The sequence below is a fragment of the Labrus mixtus genome, chromosome 23, assembly GCF_963584025.1.
Source record: "Labrus mixtus chromosome 23, fLabMix1.1, whole genome shotgun sequence".
NCBI classification, from domain to species: Eukaryota; Metazoa; Chordata; class Actinopteri; order Labriformes; family Labridae; genus Labrus; species Labrus mixtus.
The window spans coordinates 20,916,193-20,933,692 of NC_083634.1; the positions used below are offsets into that span (position 1 = coordinate 20,916,193).

The 17,500-nt window shown below is 46.4% G+C and overlaps 3 protein-coding genes and 1 long non-coding RNA gene across 6 annotated transcripts in view; 2 read left to right on the forward strand and 2 right to left on the reverse strand.

Annotated features, from left to right (window-relative positions):
- Positions 1–2,008: 2,008 nt before the first annotated feature.
- Positions 2,009–4,498, forward strand: LOC132958124 (uncharacterized). 2 transcript variants are annotated; one of them, XM_061030747.1, is made up of 4 exons: positions 2,009–2,251; positions 2,379–2,555; positions 3,844–4,010; positions 4,238–4,498. In XM_061030747.1, exons 1-4 carry the CDS (start codon positions 2,110–2,112, stop codon positions 4,289–4,291), a joined length of 540 nt encoding a protein of 179 aa, XP_060886730.1. In that variant the 5' UTR covers positions 2,009–2,109; the 3' UTR covers positions 4,292–4,498. The 2 variants fall into 2 exon arrangements, with proteins under 2 accessions (XP_060886730.1, XP_060886731.1); XM_061030748.1 differs by having other exon boundaries at positions 2,010–2,251; positions 3,844–3,992.
- Positions 2,717–3,786, reverse strand: LOC132958129 (uncharacterized). Of its 2 annotated transcripts, none has more exons than XR_009666725.1 (2): positions 3,164–3,786; positions 2,717–2,852 (listed from the first exon to the last, which is right to left on the reverse strand). It is a non-coding gene; the product is annotated as an uncharacterized LOC132958129 (long non-coding RNA). The 2 variants fall into 2 exon arrangements; XR_009666724.1 differs by having other exon boundaries at positions 3,080–3,786.
- Positions 4,499–5,006: 508 nt separating the features above from the next.
- LOC132958105 (zinc finger protein 271-like) lies at positions 5,007–10,435 on the reverse strand. Its single transcript, XM_061030723.1, has 2 exons — positions 9,438–10,435; positions 5,007–6,871 (listed from the first exon to the last, which is right to left on the reverse strand). Exons 1-2 carry the CDS (start codon positions 9,615–9,617, stop codon positions 5,267–5,269), a joined length of 1,785 nt encoding a protein of 594 aa, XP_060886706.1. The 5' UTR covers positions 9,618–10,435; the 3' UTR covers positions 5,007–5,266.
- Positions 10,436–10,915: 480 nt separating this feature from the next.
- The window catches only part of LOC132958099 (serrate RNA effector molecule homolog), a 10,115-nt gene continuing 3,530 nt past the window's right edge, over positions 10,916–17,500 (forward strand). The window contains exons 1-11 of the mRNA XM_061030717.1: positions 10,916–11,026; positions 12,557–12,679; positions 12,764–12,874; positions 12,964–13,110; positions 13,492–13,552; positions 13,639–13,936; positions 14,447–14,673; positions 14,763–14,972; positions 15,044–15,322; positions 16,706–16,767; positions 17,065–17,143. Of these exons, the coding sequence (XP_060886700.1) occupies positions 12,561–12,679; positions 12,764–12,874; positions 12,964–13,110; positions 13,492–13,552; positions 13,639–13,936; positions 14,447–14,673; positions 14,763–14,972; positions 15,044–15,322; positions 16,706–16,767; positions 17,065–17,143 (1,593 nt within the window). The 5' untranslated portion in view covers positions 10,916–11,026; positions 12,557–12,560. The remainder of the gene's footprint in view (positions 11,027–12,556; positions 12,680–12,763; positions 12,875–12,963; positions 13,111–13,491; positions 13,553–13,638; positions 13,937–14,446; positions 14,674–14,762; positions 14,973–15,043; positions 15,323–16,705; positions 16,768–17,064; positions 17,144–17,500) is intronic.

The window sequence follows — 17,500 nt, forward strand, 5'->3', positions numbered from 1 at the left end:
TGTAGTTAATATTCTGACTGACCTCGAGGCTGAAGGTGGGCCGGCAGACGGCTTCCTGCCAAAACCATCAAAACCAGTCAGAAAGAAAACACACCTGCCTACATCTCAAACAACACTTTGTCTCATCGTTAACTTGTAGGTCGCTTTGTGTTGTGTTTCGAGCCCTGCTGCCTTTCTGTGTTTTTTGTTGATATTTAATGTTTTACTTTCTGTACAAAGAGCGCAAAGTTCACCAAAGTCAAGTTCCTTCTGTGTCTGTTAACATACCCGACCAATAGAGCAATTCTGATTCTTTTATTGCTGCTAGTTAACGTGAGCTCGAGCTTCCCCCAGCTGACTGATGTCCAGCACTCTGGCAGACGCTGACTAGACTCTTCTCCTCTGTCGCCCCCCGGTGGTGGAATGAACTTCCAAACTCCATGTGATCTGCAGAGTCCCTCTGCACCTTTAAGAAAAAGCTAAAGACCCAGCTCTTTCATGAATACCTACTAACTTAATGATGATGGTCTCCATATTATTGATGATGATGATGGTAATGACGATGGTTTTTGTTTGATATCGACGACTTATAAGATGGTTTCTATACTGATTAGAGCTCTCAAGAACTGCCCTCAATGTTGTGCTTTGCCTCTGGTCACTTCCTGTCAGCACCTGTGTGTCCAATCAGACTCAAAGCTGATCGTTTGCTCTTACTGACATTGTTCCCTTTTTTCTAGATCCTTGCTTGTGTTGTTCTTACTCTCTGATGTACGTCGCTTTGGAGAAAAGAGTCTGCAGAGTGAAATGTAGAATTGTAGGAAGATGTTTGCTGCGATGTTTCATGATTCTGTTTCAATTCCAACAAGACCGACAGCCGCTCAGGCGATGTGTGTGAGGTGACCATGTGAACGGTTAGCCACTTAGCGTGTTCGTCCTTCTTTACCTCTGAGCGTGTGGTTGATTTATTGTTCTGGGACGATCAATTGACTTTATAGATGTCGTTTGCATCGGGGCAGGACGGATAACAAGTGATTCAAAAAGACATTCCAAACATCCTTGTGGTCGGCTGGCTGTTTGTTTGAGATATCGTGTTTCAATATTGAAACATTTTATTAAAGGACGCATGACGCCCCGAGGTGAGGTGAACTATGTGAAGTGATGGAGGTTGTGGTCGTAGAAATTCAAACTACTTTCACCTCTGAACAAACCGAACACAACACGATATCATCCTGAGTTTCAGTGAAATAAAAATGAGGTGGTTTATACGCCGCAGGAGAACTCGGGGTTAAGTGTCTCTCCCAAGGACACATTGGACATGTGGCTGCAGGAGCTGGGGATCGAACCCCCGACCTTCTGTTGAAAGACGAACAACTCCATCACTGCTAACTTTAGATTCTGCTCCTGAATGATCTGGATTTGTTTGGACCAGAGAAGGTAGACGCTTTTAAGACCCCCCCACACGGCCGTTTTGGACACCCCTCGGTTTGTCAGATATGAGAGCAGTTATCAGGTCAACAGGTGTTGCAGCGATGGAAGCGGGCAAGAGAAGTGGTTCAGATAGAAGTGATTGTACCCGACCTAAAAAGCCTCTGCATGTTTCTAATAAGCTCCACGAGCAGAAACGTGCTCAAACTAGGATCAATATTGGAGATGCTTTTGAAAAATGGAGAGAGGTTAGAACACAGAAAGGTTTACAGACCCATGCAGAGCTGGATAAACACTGAAGCTTCAGAGTCCACCACATGGTGACCTGTGTGAGCATGGACTCTAGAGAGGGGGGGGAGACAGCTCTCTATGATGTTTAGAATTTAGACTGCAGTACCCATTTTAAACACTAGGTGTCAGAGTTACAGACTGCTCCTTTAAAAGCAAAATAATGGAATTATTTATCGATTAACTATTGAAATTTAGGGAATAACCTCGATTAAAAATGTAAATCATTTAAAAGACAGATTAGCTATAAAAAAAATCCAGATTGACTGCAGAGGAAAAGGAACGTTTCAGGTCATTGTACTTCATAAGAGTTTAAATCTGTTTTCCTCTTGATGCATTCAGGTGTCGTCAGTTCTCTGACTGCAGCTTCGAACAGATTGAATCTCCTTTAAGCTCCGCCCACTGCAGACAAACATCATGACCTCCTCATCACCAGCTCTGTCTTCATCTTCATCATCATCATCTACCTCAGGGACTCAGCTCCTCTCCTCTTCCTCGTCTCCTCTTCGTCCTCATCTGTCTCTGCAGAGTCCAGAGCTACAGGCCGAGTTTCTGCGAGGTGATGTTTGGTCCCATGATCTTTTTTTTCATCCGTCTCTTTAAGCTGGTTAGGAGACGCCATGAACACGTCAGTGAAGAGAAACAGAAACAAACATGTTCCCTCTCTCTCTCTCTCTTTCCTTCAGAGTGTCAGAGCAGATTCCAGTTCAACAGGGACGTCGGTGAATCCAGTGAAACACACTCCCCCTCCCCCGTCACCCCCTCCTCACCTCTGCCGTCCCCCTTCAGCCCTGCACCCACCTCCTCCCCCGGCAGCTCCTCGTCCTCCTCGTCCTCCTCTCCCTGCTTCGACAACAGACGAGGTGACGTCACGTTAGAATAACCCGAGCAGGTGTTGAGGAGTGTTTGGGTCGATGTCGGGGTCTTTTTTATTTATTCAGAGTCAGATTAACATCGCATCACATCCTCCACGTGTTTATTTTAGCGCTGTCAGCTTTAACAAGTTCATCACATTATTCTCATGTTTGTCCCTTCAGGCTCTCCGTAGATACTCGTCCTCAGTGTCTCCCTGTGGTCTCACTGCTGCATCTTTGAATGTCTCATTTCACTTTAACAAACTCTCAGACAGTAATATCCACCTGATGACATCACACACTGACCTCATGACATCACACACTGACCTCATGACATCACACATTGACCTTATGACATCACACACTGACCTCATGACATCACACATTGACCTCATGACATCACACACTGACCTCATGACATCACACATTGACCTCATGACATCACACATTGACCTTATGTCATCACACACTGACCTCATGACATCACACATTGACCTGATGACATCATACATTGACCTGATGACATCACACACTGACCTGATGACATCACACATTGACCTCATGACATCACACACTGACCTGATGACATCACACATTGACCTCATGACATCACACACTGACCTGATGACATCACACACTGACCTCATGACATCACACATTGACCTGATGACATCACACATTGACCTGATGACATCACACATTGACCTCATGACATCACACACTGACCTGATGACATCACACACTGACCTTATGACATCACACACTGACCTTATGACATCACACACTGACCTGATGACATCACACATTGACCTTATGACATCACACATTGACCTTATGACATCACACATTGACCTTTGTTACTGTTCCTTTGAGCTGTTTGACCTCACTTTGGGATCCCTAACCACTTCCTGTTTTTGTGCTCAACTTCATGTCCTAACCTAACTCTACTGGAAGGGCCTTACTGTATTTCAAAATAAAAGCACACAGCAAGTAAAGTACTCTCAGATAAAGAGACAGTACAGCATTTCAAAATAAAAGCATAACTTCTTTTTTTTTTTGTGAAATAATGAGATTTCAAACGTGATTAAAAATTGGCTTCCTCACGTTCTTCTGACGTACAGCGACATATTTTCATCCTGACAGGTCGAACGCTCAGTCATGTAACCCCGCTGCTTGTAGAACACTCGTTAGCTCGCAGTGTGATCTGTTTAATTCCCCTCACAGCGGTTTGTTGAAGACACCTTCAGTGTAGAATACTTGAGCATTAACTTGTTGGTATTTGTCTGTTTGTGTGCAGCTCGTCTGTCTCTGTCTCTGTCCAGCCCCGAGCTCCTGTCAGAGCTGAAGCACTCGAGGACTCGTTCCCTCCGACATGTCCCCGCGCACAAAGGACTGACCACCGTCTTCTCTGGACGAGGACGGGGTCGAGGAGGAGGAGGAGGACAGGTGAGCAAACACAAACAGGTGATTCAAGTCAAAGCAAAGAGGAGGAGGGGTCTCATCACAGGTGGGGGGACAAGCAGGAAACCTCCAACTTCCTGTTCTTCTCCACTCTTTAGTTCAGATTGTGAGACCCTCGTCCCGTCCCACAGGGGAAACGTCACACTGTGAGGGTCACGTCAGATCAGGAAGATCTCTGCATGTGTGAAAGTGACTCACGTCGATCCTAAACTTCCCTTCTCTACCTCCAGGTGTCTGGCCCCGCCTCCTCCACTCGACAAACCAATCAGAAGACCTCCCACTGATCTCTCAGCAGATCCTGAACATGGACTGACTCAGTCTGCTCTCTCTCTGCGTCACAAACACTAACCCGGACATTCAGACCTCTTCAGACCCTCTTTTCTTCTCCCTGAGCTCATGAACAGTTTGTAATGATCAACTTATTTTAAACTGTGAAGAGTTAAGAAGTCATTAACGTCATGTATGTGAATAAAGATGTAACAGTAGTGGAATCATTTATGTATATTTCTTCATGAGTGTCTGTTGAACGAATCAAGAGCTGCTTCAAATGTTTCCGGACTATTTCAGCCCTGCTCAGAACAGGCTGTTTCTGTGTCTGTACCTTTAAATATGTAAATGAGCTGTGTCTGACCACACCCCCTCTCTGGAAGGACTCGGGTGTACTCAGTCTTTCTCGCTCCATGTCCTATTGTTTACGGTGGAAGGCAGACTCAGAGGGCAGAACAAACACCTAGCTGTGGGAGTGTCACCCACCTGGGGGAGGGGCTACTGCCCTTTGTGATGTCATGAAGGGAAAATCTCCAAACGGCCTGTTTGAGCACACATTTTCTGAAAAGTGGAGCAGGCAGAAGACGGAGAGGATGGACTTTTCTCATCATTGGGGGGTTTGTTGACGGACTAGAGACACATACATGTGAAACTGTAGGTTTAATTTTTAGGGTAAAAAAATTAACTGTTTACTGTAGAAATCTATCCTCAGAGGTAAAGAGACAAAAATCGGTCATTTGATATAAACTTTTATTTCCATCACAGAGACAGCACAAGCAAAGAGTCCCTGCTGCCCCTCGTCGCTCACTGTGGATTAACTTCAGCAGAAATGTAGATACAGGAAGGAAAACTTAAGAGCTGATTACAAGAGCATGACATTAACATATATACAAACAGTCAGGGCATGAAGCTCGACTTAGAATAATGTTTACAATACTGTGTGAGGGTGTTTGTGATCTGAAAATTCACTCAGCTGGTCAGTGTGACCTCGCTCAGGTGTGAACACGCTGGTGTATCTTTAAGCTACCCGACTGAGTGAACGCTGCTTTGCATTTGTCACAGCTGTAAGGTTTCTCTCCGGTGTGAATGCGTCTGTGGATTTGTAGATTCCCGCGCGCTCTGAAGGATTTCTCGCAAAAGTCACAGCTGAACGGGTTCTCTCCGGTGTGCAGACGTCGGTGGATTTCCAGATTTCCGCGCGCGCTGAAGGATTTCTCACAAAAGTCACAGCTGAAGGGTTTCTCTCCCGTGTGAATGCGTCGGTGAAGCTTCAAACTGGATTTTTTGGTGAAAGATTTCCTACATTGAACACAGCGGAACGGTTTCTCTCCGGTGTGAGTAAGCCGATGCCTGTGTAGGGTGGTTCGGCCGGCAAAGGCTTTCCCACATTTGTCGCAGCGGTATGGTCTCTCTCCAGTATGAATGTGCATGTGATCTCTACGTCTGCACGATGAACTGAAAGCTTTCCCACAGAAGTCACAGCTGTATGGTTTCTCCCCAGTGTGAACACGCTGGTGGACGTTAAGGAGACCTAATTTAGTAAAACCCTTCCCACACTGATCACAAATGTACTGTTTCTCTCCGGTGTGAACGAGCTGATGGACCTTCAGGGCACTTGGTTTGTCAAACAACTTCCCACATTGGTCACAGTTCAATATTTTCCCTCCGGTGTGAGTGCGCTGATGAGCACTAAGTTCGTCTGATGTCATGTACAGTTTCCCACACTCGTCACACCGGTAGTATTCCTCCTTAGAGTGAACGCGCTGATGAACCGTCAGTTTGCGTGCTGTAGCATACGATTTCCCACACTCGTCACACTTGAATGGTTTCTCTCCGGAGTGAATACGCTGGTGTGCTTTTAAGCTAGGTAATCGAGTGAACCCTTCCTTGCACTGGTCACAGCTGTATGGTTTCACACCCGTGTGAACATGTTGATGGACTTTCAGGCACTTTGCCGATCTAAAACCTTTCCCACATTGGTCACAACTGTACGGTTTCTCTCCAGTGTGAATGAGCTGATGGGCTTTTAGGGCACTTGGTGTGTAAAAAGTTTTCTTACATTCATCACAGGTGTATGGTTTCTCTCCACTGTGAGTGCGCTGATGGGCTTTTAGGGCACTCGATGTGTGAAAGGCTTTCTCGCAAGTATCACAGCTGAATGGTTTCTCTCCAGTGTGAATGCGCTGGTGTCCCCTTAAGTGTCCTAATTGAGTGAATTTAGCGTCACATTGGTCACAGCTGTACGGTTTCTCTCCAGTGTGAATGCGCTGATGAACCTTCAAATGACTCGATGAATCAAAATTTTTCCCACATTTATCACACGTGAACCGTTTCTCTCCGGTGTGAATGAGCTGGTGTCCCTTTAGGTTTCCCAATTGAGAAAATTTAGCATCGCATTGGTCACAGCCGTATGGTTTCTCTCCTGTGTGGATGCGCTGATGGACTTTTAGGGCACCCGGTCTTTTGAAAGTTTTCCCACACTCATCACAGCTTATCCCAGTGTATGCCGTGTGATCCTTTAATAATGCTGACGTCAGGGCTGAGATGCCGCAGTCCGGAGAGTCGGGACTGTCGAGGTCCTTTTCTTCTTTGCAGTCCTGTAGAAACAGACCGACACAGGAAGAAAGTGTTAGTGAGATGTCGTACTGGAACCTGACCCACACAGAAGGCTGTACTTTCCATTAAAAAAGGTACAGTTACACTTGGCTGTTTGCAAAATAAAAAAAGGGCACCTTCCAGGACACTCAAGCTCTCCCTTTACATACAAACAAAAAGCCCAATATCCAGTCAAATGCAATCAAAGGAAACATTTAAGGAGAGTGTCCTTTGGCCCTCCTAGTATGGTCAACCTTACCAGATTGGTCTTGGGTCAGGAACCAAACACAAAACTCTAGCACACCAGGCAGGGTGGGGTTGGACATGGCACTAACAACACCACCCTATTTTAAAAAAAAGTATAGTTACTGAAAGAGCAAAACTATCGTCACCAGGGACCGAGTAGACCCGAGCACCCAAAGCCATGTCGATCAGGAGAGACGAGAAAACGAGTGAAATATGTGATATTGAATGTTTGTCAGAGAATCTTTGGCGCTTGAACTCTACAGGGACGTGGTGATCAAAGAGGTCTGCCCTGACCTTCACCCCCCACATGTAGTCCAGACAGAAGGTGGAGGTGTTATCTGAAGGTGTCGTATGAAACTGACGGGATGAAGAAGCTGATTGAACTATGAAGGCTGGGGGTTGATGAGAAGAGTGTTTTGTATCTGTGTGCTGTTCTATCCTTTGGTGTTACCTGCTGCTGGAATCTGAATTTCCTGAGGGAACCTTCCCAAGGGATTAATAAAGTTCCTATCTATCTATATATATATATATATATATATATATATATAAGATGGCTGATGCTGTGATCTGAGGAGGTGGAGGGTCGAACGTAACGAGGGCATAAATTAAATGTTGGAAGACAATTCTATATTTAAAAAGACAGCAGCGATACGATTGGCTAACGATGAGGAAGTGGAGCAGCATTATTGGACAGATGTGACCATGATGGAACACAAGTCTTCCTGACTTTCAATGGAGCTACATTTGAAGGAATGTCCTAACCATGAACAAGACAGATTTTTCAGCGTAAGTACTGTCCCAATTTTGTGAGTACGCCCAAAGGAAACCCGGGAGAACCAAAACCGCCCGGCGTCTCACCGTGACAGACGAGCTTGAAAATATATAACCTGTGACGGAGAGAAGAAGGGCAACATGGAGGAGGAAGCTCACTGAAGCCTTTTGACTCATAGGATGTAAGTAAGTCATCAGATTATGGGAGGGGGAGGGGGGGTACAACCCCAGGTCACCCCTTCGATGGGCCCATGGTTTGTTGATACCTGAAATTACAATCGTGGATCGTTAGAATGTCATGGGGGTATCTGAAATATATTCATATGCCGCCAACGAAGCAGCAGGAGCAACTTGGGGTTAAATGTCTCACTCGAGGACACATCGGACATGTGGCTGACGGAGATGGGGATCGAACCCCAAACCTTCCAGTTGAGAGACGACCGACTCTACCACTGAGCCACAGCTGGCCCCAAATGTCTTTGAGTCTTGCTACGACCTTTAGCCTTCCCTGCTAACACCAGGTGCTGGTGGGTGAGGGTTGTCATGGTTACCAGATCTGTATCCTGATTGTTTTAAAACATGTGGTATTGAAATGTTTCTGTCTGCTCAACGTGAGTCCGGTTCTTATTCAGCTGAGGCGGGTTTTAAACCTCCTGACAAACCGTTACACCGCGCCCACCTGTCAATCAGGTCAGCTACACGCCTTATTGTGAATAACTCTTATCCTTCATCAAATCAAAACTGATGAGTCATCAAAACATTCACCCCCCGTACAGTGTGTGTCCATCGAGACATGAGCTAATCACACCTATTTGGTTTTTTGAACCAGGCTGTAAACATGTTAATCTCTGCTGTAAAAACAGGCTTTTTAGAATGGGTGTGTATGTGACTTCCTGTGCTTCTGCAGCCAGCCTCTAGTGGACACTCCAGGAACTGCAGGATTTTACACTTCAGCCTCTAGTGGACACTCCAGGAACTGCAGGATTTTACACTTTTTAAACACTGGAGGTTGCTGCTTGGTAAAGAAAACACTTTAAATTGTTTATCACAGAGAAACGGTGATGTTAACGGTGCAATAAGGCCGACGGCACAGAAATCGCTTGATCTCGATTATTACGTTTTCATGATCGTGGGTAGAAAATCGTAAAGCCCTAATTTATCCACAATGATGCAGTAATGTGGAGCATTAAGGGGCTCATGTGTGTCACTGGGGGGGGGGGGGAATCCTCTGAATGTAAGAAAACCACATACAAACATATTCCACAGCACTGTGAAGGTCTTCTTTACGTGACATGACCCCTAAAGGAAACACCGGGCTCCCCGCTCGGCGCCTCCCCGGCCCGCAGCGCCTCTGAGCCGGTCTCCGGGAGTCAGGAAACCCCCCTGCTGAGGCCTGCTCCCGCGTTTTTCTGGTGTGGAGGTTTTTTTTTTTTTTTTTTTTAATCTCCGGAGCTCTACTTGAGATATTCAGTGGATGAAACATGTTCAGGATGGGATGTGTATGAACAGAATGAAGGGGGGAGATCGGGGAAGAAGCCGAGAAACACTGACCTGAACATCCGGGCTATCGGAGCTGGAGCCGGCTGTCTGTCCTCTGTGCTCCTCCTTCTCCTCCTTCTCCTTCTCCTCCTTCTCCTCCTTCTCTCCTCCGTCCGCTCCTTCACTCACTCTGGACTCTTCTTCTTCTTCTTTCAGCTTCATGGGCGGTTGGCAAACCTCGACTTGGTGCATTTTCACTCCAGATTCAGAACCAACCCGAAGACCGTAAACCCAAACAAAGCTAGCCGACTAGATCTCGTACACACGTCGTGTTCTCGCGGTATTTTAGGATCCCTCTCCAAAAGTCTATTAATAATCAAATCTGGCTATTAAAATTATGAAAAAGTAAAAATACACTTTACAGACTTCACGGCTTAAAGAAAAATAACCTGAAATCAAAGTACAGTTTAGTAAACTTCAGTGTTTGATTGTTTTTAAAGGACCAATCAGTGAGATGTGTAGAGAGTGAGATGATAAAGGTATCTTACTATCTGATCATTAAGGAAACATGTTGAAGTGCTGGCTTCTCTGACAACAATGCAGCAGTAAGTATGTCCTCCTTCTAACTTTAGATTCTGCTCCTGATAGTGAGCTGGATCATCATGAAACAGTTAGAGGTCTTGATTGAGGCTGTAAACTATCAGGGTAATGAGGCGGTTCAAGTCAAAAGGTCCTTCTTGCTATGAGAAACATCTGTATTCAATAAGACTTATCGTGTCATTGTGGTTTTAAAAGAGTGAAAATCATTTCATGTTCAGGTTCTACTGATAAAAACAGGCCGGTAGAAAAGTTCAGATTTATTTAAAGACAGGGTAAAACAAATGTCATGAAAGTTCAACCGGGAGAGTGAAAAACGCCAAACAATGCTGATGTCTGAGAGTCTGAGAGGAAGCCGCTCTTTAGTCCCCTGCTCTGACTCATCAGCAGATTACCTGAGAGGTCATAAACCTTCAACACTGTCGACCAATCATCGTGGGTCAGAGGAAATAGAAATGAAAACTTCCTGAGGTTTTCATGTCATGTCACTCCGCTGTTCATCTCCTTACACTGGCTCCCAGTTACTGCTCGCATCAAATTTAAAACTCTGCTGGTCCACATTAGTCCTCCCATAAGGCGTGGGGGGCTTTGTGGGGCCCAGCTGCATTGGGGGGGGGGGGGGGGGGGGGGGGGTGTCCATCCTAAACTGAAGCTGTTTTGATAACGTCTCTTACTTTTCCCTTTTGCGCTTTTTTGTCTGATTTGTTTTTAATTATTGAATATAATTAATACGTTCCACTATGTTTCAATCATTGTTTGTTTTTTAGACCTTTTTGAATTTATTTATTTTATTCTTTTAATCATTCCGTTATAAATATCTGTTTTTTTTTCATTTCTCGTTTTGAATAAAGTAAAAAATATAATATAAAACATCTGTCCCTGTTATTCCCCTCCCGGCCGCCAGGTGTCGCCTCCACGTCTTTTTAAACTACAAAACCTGTAGCGGAAGTGACGCAGCCCTGAAATCTCGTTTTGTCCCGGAGATCTCGGACTGTCGGCGGGATCATTGTGTTGTTTCGTTAGCTGACGAGCTAATTCTGTGTGTTAAAGCAGCGCAGCTTCAGGTAAAACACTTGAATAAACCCCGTGTTGATGCTTATTTACAGTTTTTATTAAAGCGAACATGAACTGCTGCGGATTAAAGCGCTTTTTTTGCGCGGGATTTAGCAGGAGAGGCTAGCTCCTGATGCTAACTAGCTCATTAGCCGCTGTTAGCTTCAGCCAGCTGAAGTGAGGCTTTATGCTAACGTTAGCTTTAGCATCATGTGGAGTTAAATGTTTGTGTCCTACTTGTGATTTCCTTCTTTATAACTTTATGTTATTGTCTCATTAAGCCGCAGATTTATTAGAAGTATTGAATGCTAATGTAGCAGAAGAAGCTAACATGTTGTTAGCTTCGTGTCTCCGGGGTCAATCAGCTGTTTCTCTCATTAATGATTACATTTTAGTTTCTTCTCTCACATTTAAATGTTCAGAGATTCAAACAGCTGAGGTGAAAAACAGAAACTTTATTTTAATTGATTATTTGTTAAACACAGTTCATGTTCTGCAGCCTGATATCAGTCACATCATTTGTTTAAATATCAAGTGTTTGAGGTAGAGCTGGGAGAGGTCATGACCTATTTAAATATCAAGTGTTTGAGGTAGAGCTGGGAGAGGTCATGACTTAAAACCTCTCGTTGATACACAATATACATCTGTATCTCTATGTAATTTACTGTAAAGAATTATCAAAAACAAAGTCAGTTTAAAGTCAAATCCACATGAATCTGTCCCAGAAGACTCCGGGCCACCTGATTGGACGATACTCTGACCTGTTTACAATCCTACAATTCAGATATCAGACGCTTTTATCCAAAGCGACGTACATCAGAGAGTAAGAACAACACAAGCAAGGATCTAGAAAAAAGGGAACAATGTCAGTAAGAGCAAACGATCAGCTTTGAGTCTGATTGGACACACAGGTGCTGACAGGAAGTGACCAGAGGCAAAGCACAACATTGAGGGCAGTTCTTGAGAGCTCTAATCAGTATAGAAACCATCTTATAAGTCGTCGTTATCAAACAAAAACCATCGTCATTACCATCATCATCATCAATAATATGGAGACCATCATCATTAAGTTAGTAGGTATTCATGAGTTTAAAATGCTGCCTTGAAAATTAAAAAGCAGTAAGAACACATTCTGATATCACATGGTTTTCCTGTGATACACACAGTGCTCCGCTCAGTCCACCACTGACTCAGCTGATCCCGTCTGTGTTACGTCTCTGTAACGTCTCTGTTACGTCTCTGTAACGTCTCTGTAACGTCTCTGTTACGTCTCTGTAACGTCTCTGTTACGTCTCTGTTACGTCTCTGTAACGTCTCTGTAACGTCTCTGTAACGTCTCTGTTACGTCTCTGTAACGTCTCTGTTACGTCTCTGTAACGTCTGTGTTACAACCTCTACAGGTTCCCCCCCCATTACGCCTCTGTGACAGTCAGATTGAAAGCGAAACGTCACCGGGCGATGGACGCAGCGATCCCCGATCTGTACCGTCTTCACCCTGCAGTCTCTTGTCTCATAGACTCACCTGTTTCTTCTTTTATTAGTCCAATGGGGGACAGCGATGACGAGTTCGACAGGAGGAGGCGGGACAAGTTCAGGAGAGAGAGGAGCGACATGGAGCGGTCGAGAGAGAGAGAGGAGAGGAGGAGGGACGACTGGCCCGACAGGTACACACACACACACACCTGAGCGCACAGACAAAAAACAATGTGTGTGACAGGTGTGTTTAAATATTGTGTGTGTGTGATCAGGGACTGGGAGCGTGGCAGAGAGAGGAGGCGGGATTACGATCGTGGTCGCAGAGAGAGGTTTTCTCCCCCCCGACACATCAGCCCGCAGCACAAACGCATGAGGAGAGACTGGTCAGTGTCCGTCCCCCCCCCCCCCCCCCCCCACCCCGCGTCTCATGTGAGTGTTCCCCTTCCTCTTATTAATGTTTTACATGTTCCAGGGACGACCACCGGGGGGAGCCGTACCGCTACGACATGCCGTATGGAGGAGGCGGGGCTCCATTTCCAGGGGCGGGGCCTCAGGGCTGGCATCCGGACCTCCCCCACCACCTCCATCCACATCATGGAGGTCACCCGCTGCAGGGCAGGTGAGCGTGCTCAACGTCACCGCCACAAATCTTCCATCCAGTGGACGAGTTTCCATGTGCGGCGTGCTACAATGAAAACTAATTTTCTGGGGTTTAGGACTCGTTACTGCAGAACTCGATATCGATACACGTTTGTTACCGCGGCAACAAAAGGAGTTGCCCAGCATTTGTTCTTATTTTTAATGACCTCAAATCGTTTAGTTTTTCTTATAAAGCTATTGTTGATTATTATGACAAAGATCGTATCGTTGAATCGTTCTGGTTGACCCGGCCCTGTGAGTCGTGTCAAAATGGCCGACATGAGGATTAGAGACGATGTTGAATGAACATGTTTCAGTTTAATTTTCTGTACATAAACTCTTCTTGTAATGTGTGTGTCAGGTTGGGGATGATGGACCCGGACCTCCCTCCTCCTGGTCCTCCCGTCATGAGGAGCTTTAAGGTGAGTGTGCAGTGTGTGTGTTTGGGACGCCGGCCGGTGAAGTGAGGTGTTGTCTGAGCTCTTTGTGTCCGTGCGTCTGTCTGCAGGAGTTTCTGCTGAACATGGAGGACAGCGTGGACGAGACGGAGTCTGTGAAACGCTACAATCAGTACAAACTGGACTTCAGGCGGCAGCAGCTGCAGGACTTCTTCCTCCAGCACAAAGACCAGGAGTGGTTCCGCTCCAAGTACCACCCTGATGACATCACAGCGAAGAAGGCGGAGTCTCTGGCGGCCCTCAAGACCCGGCTGGGCGTCTTCCTCTTCCTGCTCGACAACCACTGGATGGAAAACATGTCCCTTGATATGGAGCACGCCCCCGCTATCATCAAACTGCTGGACGCAGGTACACAGAAAGAGAGCGAGCGAGTAAGAGAGAGAGAGAGTTAGAGACAGAGAGAGAGAGAGGCACGTTTTGGGACATGACTGAGATAAAGCTGAAACTTGTACTGAAATTAAGTCCTAACTGCAGTTCCTCCAGTGTCCACTAGAGTCTGTCTCCTGCAGTGAGTCAGTCCCCATAGAGCTCTATGTTAAAATAAACATGTTTACATCCTGGTACAAAAACAGTTTGGGTCTCTAGATCTCATTTCTCTCTTCACCTGTACGGGCTGAATGTTTATACAACTCACCTGTTTACATTATATTAAGTCTTAAAGGGATGTTTAATTAGGGGGCGTGGCCTCTTTGAGTGACAGCTGGGAGCTTCTAGGTGTCACTTAACCTCTAGCTCCACTTTTCCACCCTCTCTGCCAAATATGAACACTTTTGATGTTGGCAGTGGATTGTGGGTAATGAAGTTCTCACTCCCCTTTTCTCTCTCTCTCTCTCGCTCTCTCTCTCTCTCTCTATGCAGCGGTAATAAAGATGGAGGGAGGGACAGACCTTGACCTGCAGGTCCTGGAGGTACCAACGTCCACTGCAGCGTCCGGGGGGGAGGCCAGCAGTGTAGGAGGAGGAGAGAAGAGTCAGACAGAATCCAGCGGAGGAAACGCGAGTGCTCAGACCAGCGCCGAGTCGACGGGGAGTCGGACAGACGAGACGAAGAGCGGAGAGACGGGCGAGGTGAAAGACTCTGAGAAGGTCAGTACGAGGTCGATGAACGAATAAACTTTTGATTTGAAATGAACCGTCGCAGAGGGAGACACTGTGACGTTCTGTCTCCATCCCAGGACTGTGACGAAGAAGCAAAGCAGAACGGGGACGAGGAAGAGGAGGAGGAGGAGGAGGAGGAGGGAGAGGAGGAGGAGGAGGAGGAGGAGAAGAAGAAGAAGAAGAGGAAGAGGAAGAAGAAGAAGAAGAGGAAGAAGAAGGAGGAGGAGGAGGACGAAGAAGAAGAAGAAGAGGGGGAGGAGGAGGAGGAAGAAGAGACCACAAAGAAAGTGAGTCACTCCTCTGTTCTTCACTGCTCTGAATGATGACAGTGGGTTTAACCCCGCCCCCTTCTTTTCAGGGCAGGAAGAGGAAACGCAGCGTGTCGGTGGACAGCGGCGAGGGCAGCGCCTCGGACTCGGACTCCTCCCACTCTGACGGAGAGAAGGAGGAAGACGAGGAGGAGAAGGAGGAAGAGGAGGAGGATGGAGAGAGTGGTAAGCGGCGGAAAGAGCGGGGGAAGGAGCGAGGGAAGGAGAGAGAGAAGGAGGCTCCAGCCAAGCCCCGCCCCCTCCACCTCACCACATCCTTGTTCATCAGGAGCATCCCCCCCGAGGTGTCCAAGGAGGAGATTACAAATGTAAGAACAAACACACACACCTGTACACACACACCTGTACACACACACACACACTTGTACACACACACACACCTGTACACAAACATACCTGTACACACACACACACCTGTACACACACACACCTGTACACACACATACCTGTACACAAACACACCTGTACACACACACACACACCTGTACACACACACACCTGTACACACACACACACCTGTACACACACACACACACCTGTACACACACACCTGTACACAAACATACCTGTACACACACACACCTGTACACACACATACCTGTACACAAACACACCTGTACACACACACACACACACACCTGTACACACACACACCTGTACACACACACACACACCTGTACACACACACCTGTACACAAACACACCTGTACACACACACACCTGTACACAAACACACACCTGTACACACACACACACCTGTACACACACACACCTGTACACACACACACACCTGTACACAAACACACCTGTACACAAACACACCTGTACACACACACACCTGTACACAAACACACCTGTACACACACACACACCTGTACACAAACACACCTGTACACAAACACACCTGTACACACACACACACCTGTACACAAACACACCTGTACACACACACCTGTACACACACACACACACCTGTACTCAAACACACCTGTACACAAACACACACACCTGTACACAAACACCTGTACACACACACCTATACACAAACACACACACCTGTACACAAACACCTGTACACACACACACACCTGTACACAAACACACCTGTACACACACACCTGTACACACACACACACACCTGTACTCAAACACACCTGTACACAAACACACACACCTGTACACAAACACCTGTACACACACACCTATACACAAACACACACACCTGTACACAAACACCTGTACACAAACACACACACCTGTACACAAACACACACAAACACACACACCTGTACACAAACACACACACCTGTACACAAACACACACAAACACACACACCTGTACACAAACACACACAAACACACACACCTGTACACAAACACACCCTTACACACACCCACACACCTGTACACAAACACACACAAACACACACACCTGTACACAAACACACACAAACACACACACCTGTACACAAACACACACAAACACACACACCTGTACACAAACACCTGTACACAAACACACACACCTGTACACACACACACCTGTACACACCCACACCTACACACTAACACACCTGTACACAAACACACACACCTGTACACTAACACACCTGTACACAAACACACACACCTGTACACTAACACACCTGTACACAAACACACACTCATACTAACTTGATGGATGTGTTCAGTTGTGTCGCAGGTATCCAGGCTTCCTGCGGGTGGCGCTGTCTGACCCTCAGCCCGAGAGGAGGTGAGTCACTCTGTTTCTCAGCAGGCGCTCCTACAAGCAGAGAGAACTCCCATGATTCCCCGCTAGCCTTGCCGCCCCCTGGTGGCCGAATCTACATATTGTATCTTCAACTGGTGACTCCAGCTGACATTTCTGATCATCAGTTTTGACATTCTGGACATTAATTTACATCCAATAATTAACGGATCATTGGAATAACAATTAAAAAATAAATCAGCATGATGAGGAGGCGGAGCTAATGACCTATACTGCAGCCATTCAGCAGGGGGCGCTCTAAATGTTCTGTGTTTGTTTCAGGTTCTTCAGGCGCTGCTGGGTGACGTTCGATCGCAGTGTGAACATAAAGGAGACGTGCTGGAACCTGCAGAACATCAGGGTAACACACAGACACACACACAAACACACACACAAACACACACACAAACACACACACACACACACACAGACACAGACACATACACAAACACACACACAAACACACACACAAACACACACACAAACACACACACAAACACACACACACAGACACACACACAGACACACACACACAGACACACACACAGACACACACACACAGACACACACACACACACAGACACAGACACACACACAGACACACACACACAGACACACACACAGACACACACACAGACACACACAGACACAGACACACAGACACACACACACACAGACACACAGACAGACACACACAGACACACACACAGACACACAG

Bases quoted from the DNA above. Each gene is read 5' to 3' on its own strand.
- LOC132958105 (XM_061030723.1), bottom strand. From the start codon at position 9,617: ATGCACCAAGTCGAGGTTTGCCAACCGCCCATGAAGCTGAAAGAAGAA. The intron at 6,872-9,437 runs GTCAGTGTTTCT...CTGTTTCTACAG, and splicing joins CCGATAGCCCGGATGTTCAG to GACTGCAAAGAAGAAAAGGA.
- LOC132958124 (XM_061030747.1), top strand. From the start codon at position 2,110: ATGACCTCCTCATCACCAGCTCTGTCTTCATCTTCATCATCATCATCT. The intron at 2,252-2,378 runs GTGATGTTTGGT...TCTTTCCTTCAG, and splicing joins ACAGGCCGAGTTTCTGCGAG to AGTGTCAGAGCAGATTCCAG. The intron at 2,556-3,843 runs GTGACGTCACGT...GTTTGTGTGCAG, and splicing joins CTGCTTCGACAACAGACGAG to CTCGTCTGTCTCTGTCTCTG.